The 15,438-nt window shown below is 52.1% G+C and overlaps 1 protein-coding gene across 1 annotated transcript in view; it reads left to right on the top strand.

Moving 5' to 3' along the window:
- The first annotated feature begins 12,233 nt into the window (after positions 1 to 12,233).
- EIF4A3 (eukaryotic translation initiation factor 4A3) overlaps positions 12,234 to 15,438 on the top strand; it is a 16,662-nt gene continuing 13,457 nt past the window's right edge. Inside the window, exons 1-3 of the mRNA XM_012803195.2 lie at positions 12,234 to 12,435; positions 14,086 to 14,158; positions 14,685 to 14,751. Of these exons, the coding sequence (XP_012658649.1) occupies positions 12,267 to 12,435; positions 14,086 to 14,158; positions 14,685 to 14,751 (309 nt within the window). The 5' untranslated portion in view covers positions 12,234 to 12,266. The remainder of the gene's footprint in view (positions 12,436 to 14,085; positions 14,159 to 14,684; positions 14,752 to 15,438) is intronic.

The raw sequence follows: 15,438 nt of genomic DNA on the forward strand, positions 1-15,438 counted from the left end.
GATGCTTACAAGCCAGGGCAAATCAACACTTATCTAAAATAATGATTGGAAAGTCCATCCTCATGGCCGGCCCCACCATCAAGCCCAGGTTCCCTGAGTACTCACCGAGAGGCTCAGATTCGTTTTTTTTGCAGGAGCTGCCTGCGGCAGGGTGGGACCCACTGGCTCCTCCGCTGGGAGAGTCTCCAAAGCCTGGGGCAGGTGTGGTGCCGGCTCCTCCTGCAGGCTGCTGGAGGGGGTGGGGGAACAAGACTGAAGCCTCACTGGTGCCAAGATGACCTGATAGCTATTTCTAGCTGTGCAACTTGCTCCAAGATGCAGTTTGTTTGCCAAAGACAAATGCAAGGTGGAAAAGAAGACAGACTCTGATCCAGGAAATGACTCCACAGAACTTTGAGCTCTGGCGTTTTCCCAGAAATTATAGAAACTTCTTTAGGAGTTGGAGGAAGAACTGAACGAGTGTGAACTGGAACAGCCAAGAGAGTTGGCAGACACAACAGTCACCCAGAGTGTCCACAGTCCCATGTGGGGCTCAGCATGGGGCCAGACCCCACTGACACTCTTCCCCTAACCTCCTTCCCAGGGGAATGACCTTTTGGAAAGGGACGTGTCTGGGCAAAGGGCTGGTGGGGGGGAGAGGGGAAGGCAGCCCCAGAGTGGCAGGCCTGCTGCCGTGTCACATCCCATTGCTGTTTCTTCTGGGGAGCAGGTGACTGATGCTTGCGAATCAGGGAGTTTTAATTGTGTCCCAGTGTATCTCAAAAGAAACACTGAAGTCCTGATCCCCAGCACCTGTTGGTATGGCCTTATCAGGGGCTGGGTCTGTGCTGATGTCACCAAGTTGAGGTCATCAGGGTGGGCCCCAGTCAGTGACCGGTGTTTTTACCAGAAGAGGAGAGACACAGATGTGAGGAAGAGCACGAGATGACAGATGCAGAGACGGAGGTGATGTGGCCACAAGCGGAGGAGCGCTGAGCACTGGCTGCAACACCAGACACTCAGAGGGAGGCATGAAGCTGATGCACCCCCTTCCCGTGGGGCGTGTGGCCCAGCCGACACCTCCAGAACTGTGAGTCAATAAATTTCTGTTGTGTTGAGCACCCAGTTGGAGGTAACTCATTATGACAGCCACAGGAAACTGGTACAAGGGGAGTGGAAACTGGCCCGAGTCCTGGAGTGCCCGCCCAGCTCCAGGGGTGTATGTCAGTGGCACGCAACCATAGAAAGCTCTCGAGCTCACTCTACCCTGTGTCAGGATCAGCTGTGGAATCTATGAAGCTCAGTGCAAAATAAAAATATCATGTGTTTGTCTAAGAAAAAGTATTCGGAATTTCAAGTCAGCAGGGGCAGAACAAGAAACCAAGCTCAGGGCCTTGGGCACAGCTGTACTACTGGACTCTGCATAGCCGAGGGGTCCCCAGGCCCCCACAGCAGGAGGGTGGTAGCTGAGGGGTGCAGGATGGTTCCTTCAGAGATGACTGAACGTCCCAAAGTTGACTGGTGAGGTTTGCACAAGTGGGAATACACAAAGCTGCCTTAACGAGGAGAATTGTCTGCAGATGAATTACATCTCCACAAAGGTGTTCAATAAAAGAGGCTCTCACAGCTGTTGCCTTCCCCTCAGTCCCACCCTGGCTAGGAGGTGGAAGGAGGGACTGAGGAGGTCCCTATGGTGACCCAACCGTCCCCTGTTAACCCTGAGGCCAGTGCTGGCTGTCCACATGCATCGGGCACCAGCCTCCCTTTCCTTGCCTCTCTCTCATAGCCTGGGCTGGGCCTCCACCTTGGTCAGGCCCCTGACTGTCCAGCGCCCCCACCCCAGGCTGGGCTCCCCCTGCAGGAGTCTGTGTCTGGGTGTGTTCCTGCAGCTCCTCATTCCAGAATCCCCGCTCATCTCAGCTGACCTCTGTGGCACCCCAGGAATGCCTCCGACTCGTGTGGAGGCATCTGGGGTTCCCATCACGCCCTCAAAGATGACAACACCAGTGCAGCCGCCCCCATCATGGTAAGCACAGAGGCTCAGGGTCAACCCCAGCCTGTGACACTGGTGTGGACGGCAAAGGAGCCAAGGCCACAGACTCACACAATCCCTTTCCCCCACTTCCTGAAAAAATGAACCCCAAATTACTTTTTCAAAATGAAAAAAATTAAAGCTGTAGTCACAAAATGAGGAGAGCAATTTTCTGTCACAAACTCTGAAAACTGGCAGACGAGGTCTGACCCGCATACAGTGGAGGGAAGGCGGACAGAGGGTCCTCCTGGATGGGCATGTGAAGAGAAACAACTCCCGGCAGGATCTGAGGAAGCCAAAGAAAACACCTCAGACCCCTGACAGCTTCCAGCAGTGGGGCCTGGCCAGGGAGGGCCCTGAGCTCAGTTTTGGGACAGGCCCAGGCCCTGCTGCCCTTGGCACTGCAGGAGGACCTCATGCATCTGGAACTAAACCCTGGTGGGAATTTGGAGATTCTCTACCTTGACTAAGTAAGAAATAACATTAGCAATGGAAGCCAGGGAGGCAGGCGAGGGTGGGGGTGGGAGAGAAGGTGTCGCCTCACCCTGAATGCTGGGCACTGTCCCACAGGGTCACACTCCTTTTATAGCACGCCTCTCATTTGTCAAAGTTTTCATGGTTTCTTATCTTAATGTTCATAGGGATTGACAGTCGTTTCATTTTTAATATTGGGTGTTTGATGTATGGAAGTAATAGTTCTTATAGGTCAGATTAAAATTTTACATTGAAGTCATGTAGAATATGACCCCGTGTTTGTGAAGCGTTGCCCCTCAAGCTGCGTGTCTATCCATCCATCCAAGTTGTCCATTTGTCTGTCCCAACCGGCTGTCATTCTTGGGTAGGCGTGTGTGAGTCAGAGAAAGGAAGGGTGAAAGAGAGAGCCAGGAGAGAATGAGGCTCCGGAACGCTGTTCACATGCTAATTATCTGCAGTGGTAGTTTTTAAGGAAGCTCTTGCTTTTTTCTCTGGCATTGCTTAGACTTAATAGAATGAGAAAGTATGGCTTCAATAAAACCTATAATGTCATTATTTCAGAAAATAAAGTTAATCCAGTTAATCAAATGGAAGGAAATGGGCCTCCTCCTAGAAGTGTTCACCACGGATGAGAAGCCCGCAGACGGCTCTGTCTTATGCCTCTCATCCCTGTGTAATAACCGGCAGTGCTCCTTTCTCTCTCCAAACTGACTCGGTTTAGCGTAAATCATCTCATGGATGGGAGCCACAGGCATCCAAAGACCTGGCTCCTGCAGCCCCAGAGATGCCAACAGAGGCATCTCTCCTGCTCCTCCCACGGCTGGCATGTGGGGGACGGTGGAAGCCAACCAGGGGTGATGGTGCTGGCTGAAGTGGGGAGCGTTCTGGAGTAGCCACGGGAAGCAGGGAGGGAGACTCGGGTGGACTAGTACTGCACTGGTCGGGGAAGATAATGGTTCCCTACTCTTGGGTCAGGATTTCTTTCTTTTCTTTTTTTTTTTTTTTGAGACAGAGTCTCATTCTGTCACCCTGGGTAGAGGGTTGTGGCGTCACAGCTCACAGCAACTTCAAACTCATGGGCTCAAGCAATCCTCTTGTCTTAGCCTCCTGAGTAGCTGGGAGTATAGGCGTCCACCGCAACACCCAGCTAGTTTTTCTATTTTTAGTGGAGACAGGTTCTTGCTCTTGCTCAGGCTGGTCTCAAACTCCTGAGCTCAGATAATCCACTTGCCTTGGCCTCCCAGAGCACTAGGATTACAGGTGTGAGCCACCATGCCTGGCCACTGCAGGATTTCTTAACTTTCCACCTACTGAAAGACAGTGGAGCACCTTTGTAAAACCCTTGTGTTACCCCGAATCTCTCTGAAACCTCTGCTCCACGCAGGTGCTGGCCTGGGCCTGGAGCTTCAAAGGCAGATGGGAAATACGGGTGTCCCTAAACTGTGCCTCAGAGACCTTTCTTTGACTAGGGCCATTGACCCTGTGAATAAGTTGGCACCAAAGAGCCCAAGACCCCAATGCTACGGAATAAGTCACAGAGTTACGACCTCTGCTGTCAGCAGAGTCATGCTGGTGCGCTCTCTGGTACTTCATCTTATTGAGGCTCCAAGAGGCCTCACGGCCAGGCAGCAGCTGAAGCTCTGGGCACAGCCAGGTCTCTGATGATGCCCTGAGGTCTTCCAAGCCCAACTCTCCCTCTGCCCCTCTAGTGCCGCAGGAGCACAGGACTTCAGTGGGGGGACATGACAGCACCACCTCTGTTATGCTCCATGCCCCCCTCAAAGTGTCCCAGGGAGCTGGGCCAGCTCAGGCTAAAAGCTGCCTCTCTAGGGCAGCTACAGAGAGCTATTCCAGGGCCCGCCAGATCCTACTGACAGGCTTCTGGGAAGCCTGGGGCCACCTGGGCTAAGACACAAGGGGGTGTAGACAAGTAGAAGTGACTTTAGTCCATTCTGCCAGCAGCAAAGCCGCTTACAGTACATCCCCAAGTGGCAGGTAAACACTGAGGGTGACATGCACCTGTACACACATGTACCCACAGGTACGAGCACACACACACACACACACACGTACACATGCACCTGCTCTGAGGGCAAGATACCAGCACAGGAAGGCACGAGTCAGGGCAAGGGTAGGGAAGTTGAGCCCATGATGAGGGGACAAGGCAGGTGGCCACCTGGTGGGGGAGGGGGGTGCCGCTCAAATCCCAGCGACAGTGCCATGGACACCTGGCTGCACCCTCAGCATAAGAGCAGGTGTGGGTCCGGCCCTCCATACCTGAACTGAGAAACCTCTGTGCCCTCCCTCTCAGCCTGGGGCAACAGTGAGGGGATGGGTTCCTTCCACCGCTCAGGCAGGCGGCATTCAGGTGGTACTCAGCAGCCAGAGAATGCTCTAGTAGCTTGACCAAGGAGTAGGACACTCAGCTTTCTGCTCCTCAGCCCACAAACCAGCCACTACCTCCACCCCTAATGGGGGACACCCCCCACCCCCAGGACAGCTCTTAGTCCCTCCTGACCTACTTGCCTGCCCCGTCTGTTGACCTGCTCCCTCGGGCAGCCACACGCACTCACCTTCCCAGTCCCAGAGAAGTGAGGATCTGTGTGTCCCGGTCTCAGGCTGCACAGCAGTGGAGGAGCAGGTTTGACGGGCACGGCCCACAGAAGCAGTGACTTATATGGGCTTCTACGTACCAATGACATGCCAGTTGTCCCTGAGGCCAGTGTGAGAGCCTTGGGAGGAGCGTCTGCGCTCTGGCCGACCCACAGAAGGTGGAGACTAAGGGGAGGGTTTCAGGTAGGGAAGGATCCTCGCTCCTCTGTGGACAGTCCACTCAGTTCATCAGCATTCCTACCCTTGGGAAGGTTATAAGGATAAATTCTGGGGCCCTTCTTGGTCCTCGTGACTGATTATGGGAAGTGTCTGAGTAACCCCATGGAGCTAAAATCAGCATTTTGTAACTACTATTTGAATTTTGATGGAAGTCCTGGTCCTCCCATGTTGAAACAGATCTGGAATCTGGTCACTCATTCCTTGCCACCTGCATGGACTCCTGCAGTGGCCCCTGCCACCCTCCTCCCAGGCCCTGAGCTCCCTGGGGCAGGCAGAGCGACCACTCAGGGCCTTGCTCCTGCTGATCCTGCCGCTGGGAACACTACTTTCCTCACCTGCTCAAGCCTCCTCTCAAGGCCACCTTCCCAGAGAGGCCTCTTAAGATCATTGTATGTGAATCCACAGACTTGCAACCTGAGCCTCTGGCCCCTGCCCTGGCTCACTGTCCCCACTGGACGTCCCACCCTGACACGGTGCCTGTTCCTTCCAGGTGAGGCTCTTGCATGCCACCCCACTAAGCCTGTAATCTCCTGAGGACAAGGGTTCTTGTCCTTCCTGTTCTCTGTGGTCCCCACCCCAGGGAGGGGACGGTCCATAAACACTGCCTGGGCTTCTGCTTCCCACAGATGCAGACACAGACCAGGGGAGAAGGGACACTGTTACTACTGCTTGTGCCATAAGGATTATCACAGACAGATGAAGGTCATTTCCAAGGTCACACGGTGAGTTAGCGGCTGATGGGTGACTCCACCCAAGTCTCTTCCTCCTGGTGAGGGATACCGGAGGGCATGGCCACCACACAGAACAAGAACACAGTGGGCCCTGCCGGTGGCTGACACAGGTCATGAGTGGGGTCCCAGCCGCCCACTGCCTGGGCTTTCTCAGGCCTCAGTGAGGCTAAACCTGAAACCTGCCTTGTAGTGGGAAAGCAGGAGCCGCCATGCCGGGCGCATAGGAAGTTCTAGATAGTTACAGAAACACAGAGAGATGCTGGCAACAAGAGAAAAGGGAGCCCCCAGAGTGCCTGGAGGTGGAAGGAGCCTCACTGGGTCTTTGCTTTTCTTTTTTTTTTGAGACAGTCTATGTCGCCCTGGGTAGAATGCCAAGGTGTCACAGCAACCTCAACCCTTGGGCTTAAGTGATTCTCTTGCCTCAAACTCCCAAGGAGCTGGGACCACAGGCACCTGCCACAACACCCGGCTACTTTTTTTTGTTGTTGCAGTTGTCATTGTCTAGCTGGCCTGGGCCGAGTTCAAACCTGTTACCCTCAGTGTATGTGGCTGGCACCCTACTTGCTGAGCTATGGGCACCGCCTGGGTCTCTGCTCCTGAGACCCGAAATATGGAGAGCTCTAGAAACAGCTAAGAAGCCTCCTGTCCCTCAGTGACTCCATGCTGAAGGCAAAGCCATGTCAGTCACCATGGACCCCGACTGACAGCTACTCTGTGTCAATTGGGAGTAGAGCTGCGTCCACACTCCCAGTTCCTTCACGCATGTGTGTCCATGAAACATGGGGAATTAGGTTTCTGGTTTTGCCTTAAAATCCTGATCCTGGCCCTATAAGAACAAAAATCAAACCCCAGAGAGAACCTGGAACACAAGAGTGTAAGGTGAGGGAGGGACCCTTCACTCAATTCCCTGTCACCAGCAGATGCCAGCCAGAGACCCAGGCATGGCAATGGGGAGGTACCTTCACTCCACACCTAAAGGCTGGGAATTCCCAGGATGTCTCTGAGACATTCCAGACTCTCAACTTCCGAGCTGCCTCTGGGCAGGGCTGTGATGTGGCTCTGTGGTGTCCCTGGCCTTGGACTGAGCCAGCAACACAGTGCAAGGCAGGTGGGAAGGGGCTGTTTCCACAGAAACTGGTAAAACCAGCCATTCCTGTTGCTTTTTACCGCAGCCTACAGACAGCTCTGCTTGGCCGTTCAGACACCTCAAATTTAACCCAGCGAAATCACAATTATTGATTTTTTTTCTTTTTAAAAATAGAGGTAAAATTCACGCAATATAAAAATTATTTTTAAAATACTGATCAATTCAGTCTCATTTATTAATTTTACTTAATCTATTACCATCTCTACCTAGTTCCAAACTTTTTTTTCTTTTTAGAGACAAGGTCTTGCTCCATGACCCCAGGTGGAGTGCAGTGGTGTCATAACAGCTCACAGCAGCCTGGAGCTCAAGGCATCCTTCTGCCTTTGCCTCCCAAGTAGTTGGAATCACAGGGCCAAGTCAGCATGCCTGGTTATCACCCCAAGAAGGAACCAGACTCTCACTAGGCAGTCCCTATACTTCTGTCTCCTGGCAGCCCGTCTGCTGTCCGCCTCCGTGAACCCGTCCACCCTGTGCATTTCGCGTGAATGTCTCTGTGCAGTGTGGCCTTTGTGACCAGCTTCTTTCACTAAACAGGATGCCTTCAAGGTTCCTCCATGCTGTCCTGTGGGTTGGTGCCTTGTTCCTGTTTATGGCCACATAATACTCCACTGAGCGGACACATTTATTCATTTGTCTGTTGATGGCCACTGGGCTCTGGTGGGTCACTACTGTGAGTGTAGGTGCACCTGTTTGTTGGTTGGGCTTGTTGATTTTTTTTTCAAGACACGATCTTGCTCTTCGGCTCAGGCTGGAGTGCAGAGGCCAATCACAGCTCTTGGGCTCAAGCGATCCTCCTGCCTCAACCTTCCAAGTAGCCAGGACTACAGGTGTGGGCCATTGGTCTTACTGATTTTGACTCAAGTCCCACGGCTTCCCCAGCTTATGACTGTACTACCAAATGCTCATCTCAGAAGCCCAGGAGTTGATCCTCATTCTCTCCATCAGCCCTGTTGGCCTCACTCCTAAGCCCTCCTGCCACCATTTCTACCACCCTTGCCCCTCCTCCACCCTGGCTGCAGCCAGCCCATCTTTCGAACCGTTTATCAGAAGCCATGCCCCCACCCCCCCACAGACCACCCAGAAGTGGTTCCCCATGGCACCTAATGTACATTAAACTCCATTTCACCCTTTGAGACCCTGTGTGATCTGTCCCCAGCTCACCTCTCCTCCCACCCCACTCCTCAGCTGTGCTGACCTCATGCCCCTCTCACTGTTCCTTCTTGGAGCACTCCACTCCTAGGGCCACTGTGGCCAATGCCTCTCACCTTAGCACCTTCCTCCAGACATCCAGGTAAATCAACAACCCATTAACTCTTCCACTTTACCTTGTATTTTCATCACAGCAATTATTAAAACCTACAATTACCCTATATATTTATGTTTTGTTCTTCTTGTCCTCTTCTGGACGCCAGCCAGTGTGGGGGTCTGGAATAGGACTGTAGTGAGATGGGGTCAGGCAGTTTTAGTAAGGGGCCCTGTCCCAGCTGGGTGAGTTTGGAGAGGCTGTACCTAGGAAGGAACAAGGTAAATACCAGGTGGTGGCCTGGGTCTCTGGCAGGTCTCAGCTTCTCTGATCACATCCAGTTTACTTCTCCCCAGGTCAACTGCAGATGACTCAGGTGAACCCAGCTCAGCTAGGCAGTACTGCCCCCGAACCTCCTCCACTCCTGGAAAAGGCAAGACACACCAACTTTCTCCATTTCCAGGAGCCAATGTAGGTAGAAGGGACAGGTTAGGTTCTGCAAGGTGGCAACCTCTGGGCTGTTCTTGTGCCACTGGCCACCCACAACAGCTGCCAGAGCTCATAATGCTTCTGACTGGCTGGGACCATGTCCTTCCCTGGTCACCTACACAGCCAGCAAGAACACCTACTGTGGGTTAAGGAGACCTCCTCCCCAAAATAGAAACTGTGGGAAGTGAGGAGCCAGGATAGCACGCATGCTAAGAGCTTGACATGCCTGAACACCTTCCAGACTGAGAAACCTTTTTTCTTTTTTGAGAGTCTATGTGCCCTGGGTAGAGTACCGTGGCATCACAGCTTACAGCAACCTCAAACTCTTGGGCTTAAGTGATTCTCTTGCCTCAGCCTCCCAAGTAGCTGGGACTACAAGCACCTGCCACAACACCCAGCTATTTTTTGGTCGTAGTCATCATTGTTGTTTGGCAGGCCCGGGCTGGATTTGAACCCGCTAGCTCCCACATATGTGGCTAGCGCCCTAGCTGCTGAGATACAAGCACTGATCCAAGAAGCCTCTTTTCTTGATGGGCCATTGCTGAGGGAGCCCAGAGCTGGGCCTGTTTCTTGCCCTTGCTGTAGGGCACTTCAACCTCGCAGACCGGACCTTAATTCTCCATCAGTAACAGTGATAAGACCACATGTCTTTCTGATAAGAACTGAAACATTAATTTGGAAGTTTAAGCAGTGACCTTATGTACAGACAGCCGAGCTGGGTTGCTAATTCTTGTTTTTTCAGTAGATACTATGTGCAGCACAACAAAGCTACCCAGGACGATTGTTTTAAGAGAGTTCACAACTAAGGCACATTCTCAACACACAACGGACCCCTAACTGCCTCCCCTCAACAAAACAGAATGAGCATCCTGGAATCACCTTGATGCTGTGAGTCACCTGGTCAGTGTTACAGACCTTGTAAAGGCAGCTGCACTTTAATGGGAAAACCCCTCTGTGTAGAGTTCTTATTCTTTTTTTTTTGAGACAGAGCCTCAAGCTGTCCCCCTGGGTAGAGTCCTGTGGCATCACAGCTCACAGCAACCTCCAACTCCTGGGCTCAAGCGAGTGTCCTGCCTCCACCTCCCAAGTAGCTGGGACCACAGGCGCCCGCCACAACGCCTGGCTATTTTTTTTTTTTGGTTGCAGCCTTCATTGTTTGGTGGGCCTGGGCTGGATTCGAACCTGCCACCTTAGGTGTATGTGGCTGGCGCCTTAGCCACTTGAGCCACAGGCACCGAGCCAGAGTTCTCATTCTTGTGCAGCCCCCTCCTACATAATAAAAACTCAGGCCTCCTACCACCTACTGCACTGCCTTCCTGCTCTGAGTTTTCAAACAGAGGATTTATGCAGGCCCGGTGGCTCTTGCCTATACTAGCACTACAGAGGCCAAGGTGAGGAGACGGCTTCAACCAGTCTGAGCAAGAGCCTATCCATCTCTACTGAAAAATTAGCTGAGCATTGTGGTGGGTGCCTGTAGCCCCAGCTACTCAGGAGGCCAAGGCAGGAGGATCACTTGAGCCCAGGAGTTTGAGGATGCTGTGAGCTAGGCTGAGGCCATAGCACTCTAGCCTGGGTGACAGAGCGAGACTACCTCCAGATAAAAATTCCAAAGTACACTCCTTATGTTCCCAGGTCCCCGGGGGTTTAAGAAGAGGCCTCCTGGTCACCTAGGACAGGCCCATTGCACTTCATGTCCAGCACTCCTGTCTCTGGCACCTCAGCTCCCCCTATGTTCATGTTGAGGTGTGGTCATCTCACCTAATTAGTCTCATGGAGGGAGAAACCATGTCGGTTTACCGCCCACTGTTTCCATAGAGAGCATCTTTCACCCAGAAGCTGCACTGAGTTCCAGCTCTTGTCATTTTTGTGGACTCTGGGCTAAAAATCTATTGGCTCTCCAAAAGGAAGGTTTCTAAGCTGAGTATTTGGACACGGGATAAACAACATCGCCAGGAAAATAGTGTTAAATGTTAGAGTGCCTACTCAAAAAATGGGAAAGGAAACACCAGTCTAGGAAAATGATGAATAAGATTTAAAGACTTTGAACAGGTGCAAGAGAGCAACTATCCTCTTTGCACTGAATAGGAAAGGGCAGTTAGCAATCCTCAATTCTCTTTCCTCGCACTTTCTAAAATGTTAAGTATACGCTAAGTACACAGAGCAGCAGTGAAATACCAACAGAGTTAAACATTTTTCTAACAGCCACATTTAAAGATGCAAAAAGAAATACTTAATTTGAATAGCATATTTTATTTAACCCAGTATATCTAAAACACACAGCCAACATAGATAGAATGAGATTGCGAGACAAAGTAACAATCGTTAAGTCGGTAGCTCATACACTTGCCAGCGAGATTTCACAAGTCTGGCTCTGGGACCCCGCACAGCTGTCTGGGGGGACGCCGTGCAGACCAGGCAGAAGAGAGCGCGCGGCTCCCAAGTCCTATTCCCAATCCTTGGTTCTTCCCACCCATAACGTCTGCTGGAGCAGCGACTGTGCTTCTGCAGTGTGTGACCCGACGTGCTCTCACCCCAAACCTCGACGAGACTGCTTCCTGTAGCTTCGGAGCAAGTCTGATGAGTTTCGCACGTGAACTGGAGCCTTGGCCCGAGCGACCTCCCCTTCCCCGAGGCTGCTGGGCGCCGGGGCTCGGGCTGCAGCCTCAGGGAGACCCACGCCTACCGTACAACGCGGCCCGAGAGCGCGGCCTGCAAAACAGCAAGCAGGCCCCGAGCAGTCCCCGCACTGATGAGACGTAAGAACCTGCACGCCACCTACGCTGAAGCCCAGCTCCGTAAACACCTGACCTCGCGGATGCCCGCCCTCCAGGTCTCCCGCAGGCCCCCACCCGCCGCGAGAAGGCGCCCAGCCGACCTTGGCCACCGACATTCCAGCCAGAAACCAACCAAGGAGCGAATTTACACAGTTCAGAGATCCGGGTGCTAATGACTGCCTGGAGACCTCGCTACGGGGCAGAGGCGCCGTCGCTGGGCCCTCCGCCTGCTCCTCGGACTCTAGTGCGACATTCACCCGGATAAACCCACCACACACGCCGCAAACGCCGAACTACCACAAAGCTCGAAAGCCGCCTAGAAAGAGGATCGTTGCCGCCACCGCGCCGCACCCTTTACAGGGCGGCACTCGGGTCGAGCCTCTCGCGATACCCTGCGGGAGCTCCGTATCGCGCGAGATCAGAGGCACCGCCCCTTTCCCTGAGGCAAACGCTCTTTCCCCTTTCACCTGACGCGCACAGTGACGTCATTCCTCTCGACGGAGGCGACGCGAGCCTACTTCCGCTTTCCGCTGCTGCGCGCGCTCTGTTCTCCGCGGATCCAGTCATGGCGGCTACAGCCACGATGGCTACCTCGGGCTCGGCACGGAAGCGGCTGCTCAAAGAGGAAGACATGACGAAAGTGGAATTTGAGACCAGCGAGGAGGTGGACGTGACCCCCACGTTCGACACCATGGGCCTGCGGGAGGACCTGCTGCGCGGCATCTACGCCTACGGTCAGGAGACGCGGGCCGCAGGAGGGAGAGCGGGGGTCGCCGAGGGCGCGGGCTGGGATCGGGCCGGGGCCCCAACACGTGTGACCCTCGCCTCCAGCACCCGGTCGCCACACCTGGTTCTTGACAGTTCGTTTGGAGCGGGCTGCTAGTGCGAGGTCACCGAGCTGGGTCGAGCAGGGGCTGCAGAGTGTTCCCGGCACTTCCAAGTCATTCGTCAACAGAGAAATGTGTTGGTTGCTCTGGCCATTGCGGTTCGTGCCTTTACGGAGCTTGAATCGGGGGAGAGGACAGCACAAAACCAGGGCTGCTTTAGGCAGCGGTTGTTGTTATGGAGAACATAAAGCGGGATGTTTGAATAGGGCAGGACTGAGGGGAGAAGAGAATGAGTGGAGCAGGTACGCTGGGTTTGGGTTGCCAGGAGGGGATGACATTCCTGATGAGGTCTGCACTGGGAACCCGTTTGTAGGAGAGGGAGGAGCAGTCAGGGCCGAGGGAACAGCTGGTGCCAGGGCCTTGCTGACCTTAGCCGGGGGCGTTCCAGGGACAGAAAGAAGCTTCTTGTGGTCAACTTTCAGAGAGGTTGTCAGGGGTCCATTTAGTGAAGATCCATAAGGTGGTGACGAATTTGAATTTGCTTTCTGAGTGCAGAGGGCAGAGCCACAGGAAGGCATTAACAGAAAAGCAACACAATCAGATTTACGGTTTCAGAGGTTATTCTGGTGTTTGGACTTGGGGTGAGGTGAGGCAGGAGAGGAAGCAGTGAGATGAATTGGGGGCTTTTGCTCCAGTCTGCTGGAGAAGTCATGGTCACTGTTAGCTGATTGGATAGTGTCTTCAGTAACTGGGTGGGTGCTGTTGCAGATGTCTATTCAGGCAAGCAGTGCCCGGGATAGGCAGAGTTGGGGACCCTACCTTGTTCTGTCTGTGTAGTTGTAGGTGACCAGCAGGCAGGTGTCCACAAAGGTGAGAGCCTGGGAAAGAATATGGGTTGGGGATGTAAATGGGAATTGCCAGCATTGACTGTGTTTAATGTTTAATGCCTGGGATGTCTTTTATCCAACACTTCTCAATGCCACGACAGTTTTAAGAAAAGCGAACTGAAGTTGCAGTGATGGGAGACAGCAGGGAAGCTTCCCAGGCAGCCCTCACAGTGAGGTGGCAGACAGCCCCACATATCTTCTTGTCACCCAGGGCATCCCTCCTCTAAGACACCTTTATTGGTTTCCCATTTGTGTAGTTCACAAGGAGTTTGGATCATTAATATAGGCTATTTGTGATATCATCAAACAGTACAGAAATAGAGTAAAAAGTGAGTCCTTCCCCACCCTGCTTTGCTGCAGGAACCACCAGTGATGTTTCATGCCCATACTTCCTGAACTGGCAAGCCCCAGAGATTTCTTTTTTTAAAAAAACTGGAGTCTTTACATGTTCTATGATTTCATGTTCTTTTTACAAGTATTTTATGTTTATAAATAATGTCCCACATGAGTATAAAATCTACTTTAGTCCAATTCACTGAGCACTGGTGCCTTGAAAGCTCACTGTAACAAACACTGGGTTGGGAGGCAGGGCTGGTGGTTAAAAAGACAAAAACCATGAGCGGTTTTAATGCTGTCATCATTGTGAGAACTGATCTCTTTTGTCTTGCAGGTTTTGAAAAACCGTCAGCAATCCAGCAGCGAGCCATCAAACAGATCATAAAAGGGCGAGACGTCATTGCACAGTAAGTTGCCCTGCTGCCCAGAGCAGGGAGGAGGCTGCAGTGGGGAAGCACAGTGCGGAGGATGCTTTGAGAAGATGGCTCTGTTTCCTTGATTTCTGGGCAGTTGGTACTAGCTCTTTTCCTGACTTTAGCCACAGGATTTTAAAATTATTTTATTTTTGTGTTCTCTAATGTAGAAAGCTTTTTTTTTTTTTTAAAGCCAGCTTTGCCTGTGGAATTGTGTATAATGCTCTTTTAATAGCTTTATTCCACATTTGCCTAATTGCTAACAACACTCATTTATAAAAATGTTTCATGGGACATTTTTAGCCTGAAGTCACGGAAAAGAGTTGCATTTATATAAAGGATCGGCCCCCTTTTCCTGCCACCTCTAAAAAGTGTATGGCCCTGGATGCAAAAGCCACATGTTTTGTCCTTGTGGAGATTAAAAAGTGTGCCCGGTGCCTCTGGAGTCCTCCAGAGGGAGGATGTAGTGGAGGGTGGTGGCATGGTCCCCAAATCCCACTTACTGTGTTTTCTTGACCAGGTCTCAGTCTGGCACAGGCAAAACAGCCACTTTTAGCATCTCAGTCCTCCAGTGCTTGGACATACAGGTAATTTGCCCCTTTGGAGTTTCCTTTCCCTTTCCCTCCCCTCTCTTGTCGTCCTCTGGTAGAGTGCTGACAGCAGCCTCAAATTCTTGGGCTCAAGTGAACCTCTTGCTTCAGCCTCCTGAGTAGCTAGGAGTATAGGCGCCTGCTACAATGCCCAGCTATTTTTAGAGATAGGGTCTCTAGCTCAGGCTGGTCTCAAACTCCTGAGTTCAGGCAGTCACCCACCTCGGCCCACCAGTGCTAGGATTACAGGTGTGAGCCACCGGGCCTGGCCTTTGGAGTTGCCCTTTCATCCTGGGATGTGCAGTGCTTGCTTTACCTCTGCAACTACAGTGTGGAACAAGTACATATTTAAGATTCCATAGTTGTATTGACTTAACAAATTTGTTAAGAAAATCTTAATTGCCCACTAATATCTAAACCAATTCATATCCTTCACAATTTCCCTTTTTTTAAACTGTGAATCTTTTATAAACTGGAGGAAATTCCTGTCAGCAAATAAGAATCCTGACTGACAGGTCGTGTTTCTTGCTAGATTTGCAGTTTTAAGTAACATTAAGATTCGCTTACTGGCTTGGTGCCTGTGGCTCAAGTGGTTAAGGTGCCAACCACGTACACCTAAGGTGGCGGGTTCAAATCCAGCCCAGGCCATCAAACAATGATGGTTGCAACCAAAAAAAAAAAAAA

The sequence above is a fragment of the Otolemur garnettii genome, unplaced genomic scaffold (genome assembly GCF_000181295.1).
Source record: "Otolemur garnettii isolate 467f Iridium unplaced genomic scaffold, OtoGar3 scaffold00018, whole genome shotgun sequence".
In the NCBI taxonomy this organism is placed as follows: Eukaryota; Metazoa; Chordata; class Mammalia; order Primates; family Galagidae; genus Otolemur; species Otolemur garnettii.